Raw genomic sequence first — 2,684 nt, 5'->3', positions numbered from 1 at the left:
GATCTGTCATCGCAGAACCATCATGGTATTTTAAACCCAACATCTGCTTTATCAGAAACATCTTGTTGTTTCCAGTTTTCCGACCATACAAACTTTCAAGGTGCTCCCATAGGGTCCGAGCATGTGTCTCCCCAGAAATATGGTTCAAAACATTAACGTCAACCCACTGTCTAATAAAGCCGCAAACCTGCCTGTGTAACAGATTCCACTCTTCATCTGATTTATTATCAGGCTTTACAGTGGCGAAGACAGGTTGATGAAAATTCTTGACATAGAGCAAATCTTCCATTTTGCCTTTCTAAATGGCATAATTTGTGCCATTCAAAGTAACCATTCTACTAGTGTTGGCTTCCATCATTTATCATAAATACAAATACTATTTATTAGGAGACCAAAGTAATTCTTTTCTGATGTGGAAGTTCAGACTGTGCTGCAACCACAGAGCATACTCAGACAGAACCTTGGCTCTGATACCACTTGTCGGGAATAAACCTCGTAAAAATAGTATTCACGGTATTAGTGATAAACGCAGAATACTAAGTTATGGTTAAATCAGCAACAATATAAATGCAGCAATAATGACACTAAGATTTTACGTGGAAACCCTTCTGAATAAGGGAAAAAACTACGGCCAAGAAGAGCAACTGATATCACTATAGCGATGAATTTTACACTGTGTAGTAAATACTCCTAAGACCACTACACCCTCAAAAGAAATAAACACTCTTTTGTTTTTTTCCACCTCACTACAATATCTCTCACACTCTATTTTTCTTCACAAACTATTTTCTTATAGTTTATGGAATACCTTACTCTCTCTTTTCTCTCTTTGTTGGTGTGTAGAAATGAGAGTTAAAGCTCTCCTTTTATGCCCAAACTTCACTCTCTAAAGCCTACAATATTTGACAATTTACACACCCTTTTCACAATTTCAATAAGGTTGGCTACCAAACCAAACCAAGTCAATAAAATTGGCTACCAAATTATACAAATTCAACAAGGTTGGCTACCAAACCAAACCAAATCAACAAAATTGGCTACCAAATCATTTGAATGAGATGGACACCATATCACGGATATTCATGCACTTTCTGATCCACATTCTTCAATCTCAATTGTCTCGAATTTTCTTTTGACTTGATCCCCTCGTTTTGGTCTTCAATGTAAGAGTTGTTCTTCTTGTGAATTGTTTTTTGACTGCCTAAAGCTTGAAATGAATTTAACACTTTGTTACAAATCTCATATTGGTACTCCCCTTGTTTTTTATTTCTAAATTTTGACTCGTCAGACTCATATGAACTTCTCCATACATCTTTAGAAAGCATCATTAGAAAAATAACAATGTCTTCTTCAGGGAAAGTATCGGAAAATGAACTCACTGGTTTTGGTTCTGGTTCAAATTTAGTGGATTTCTCCTTTTTCACTTCCATTGCTTCTTTTGATATGAACAGTCTTCTGTTTCTCTTCGATCTCCTCCGAGTTGGCTTCTTTGTTGACTCAGTTTCACTTTCCCTGTCATGTACTACCACTGACCTAGCACCATCCAAAAACTTAGGATCTACAATCTTACAACTATTCTTTGGATTCTCTCTTAGCCCATAACCCAAATACTTCTCTTCCCTAATTTTTCTTGTTATTTTAAGGAATGAAGTGAGAGAGTTGACTTACTATGGCCGCCGGAATCTTGTTTTTGCAGCGAAGGTTTTGGGTTAAGTTTTCCGGGTCGGGTAACGGATCGGCTTATTTAAATCTGGTTGGGTATGAATTAAAAGGGATGGTGTTATTATAAATAAAAATACACGTCAATTTATGAATGGATGACTTATCTACAGTGGCAACCATTTAAAAAAAAAGGGAGTATCCGAACCAAGAGTCGGCAAGGTTGATTATGAGCCAAAGTTTATTTGTAAATCTTTTCATAAAATTTGGGGATTTTTGGACCTTTTCCGTTAAAGTAATACCTTAGTTTCTAATCAACTGTCAGCTTTCTAGTCGACTAATTCGTGATTTAAAGTTAACTAAAAATCTTCATATTGCCGCTTTTTCTCCTTTTCACGATTAAGAACTTGTTTTGATTCTTTCATGGTCAAATCAAAATCCACTAAGTTTTTAAGATAGCTTTGTTTGATATGCCCCAATTCCAGAGCCTTCTGTTCAAAAAGATCGTCAATCACATCCGCAGAAAATGATGATCTGCCTCAGACTGGGTCTTCCTTAAATGTGGGTATGTTGATTACTTGATCAATTGACCATATGCAATCTTCATGTTGTCCTGGTGTTACAAATGTTCAGTGGAGGAATACATCTCTTCCTACTGTTAATTCAATGGAGGATCGTATTGAATTCTCAAGTACAATATCACTGAATTTCCTTGTAACGTGCGAACATAGAACTATTTTTTGTAGTGGCATCTTTTCTTGGCTTGATTACTACTCCAATGCAACTTTATAAAAGAAACATAGTGTTTCATACATGACTTATAACCTAACTTTGAGGTGCCATAAATATTAAATACTTAATGCTGTCTGCAGTTCTCAAAAATATGTTCTTAGAAGAATACCAAATTCACACTCCTATAGGTGCATCATCATATTGTTACCAGTGCTTGAAACAATCTTAGAAATACAACATATAATGGAAGCATTCACTTAGCTTGAATATTAATAAAGGGACACCCCAAAAGA

At 35.7% G+C, this 2,684-nt stretch overlaps 1 protein-coding gene across 1 annotated transcript; it reads right to left on the bottom strand.

Moving 5' to 3' along the window:
* Positions 1-1,070: 1,070 nt before the first annotated feature.
* Positions 1,071-1,430, bottom strand: LOC104229505 (zinc finger protein ZAT4-like). The gene has a single exon (XM_009782159.2). The coding sequence runs from the start codon at positions 1,428-1,430 to the stop codon at positions 1,071-1,073; it is 360 nt and encodes a 119-aa protein (XP_009780461.2).
* Between the last annotated feature and the right edge of the window lie 1,254 nt (positions 1,431-2,684).

Source organism: Nicotiana sylvestris, chromosome 9, assembly GCF_000393655.2.
Source record: "Nicotiana sylvestris chromosome 9, ASM39365v2, whole genome shotgun sequence".
Lineage (NCBI taxonomy): Eukaryota > Viridiplantae > Streptophyta > Magnoliopsida > Solanales > Solanaceae > Nicotiana > Nicotiana sylvestris.
This window is presented reverse-complemented; position numbering and strand designations above follow the sequence as displayed.

Bases quoted from the DNA above. Each gene is read 5' to 3' on its own strand.
- LOC104229505 (XM_009782159.2), bottom strand. From the start codon at position 1,430: ATGGAAGTGAAAAAGGAGAAATCCACTAAATTTGAACCAGAACCAAAA.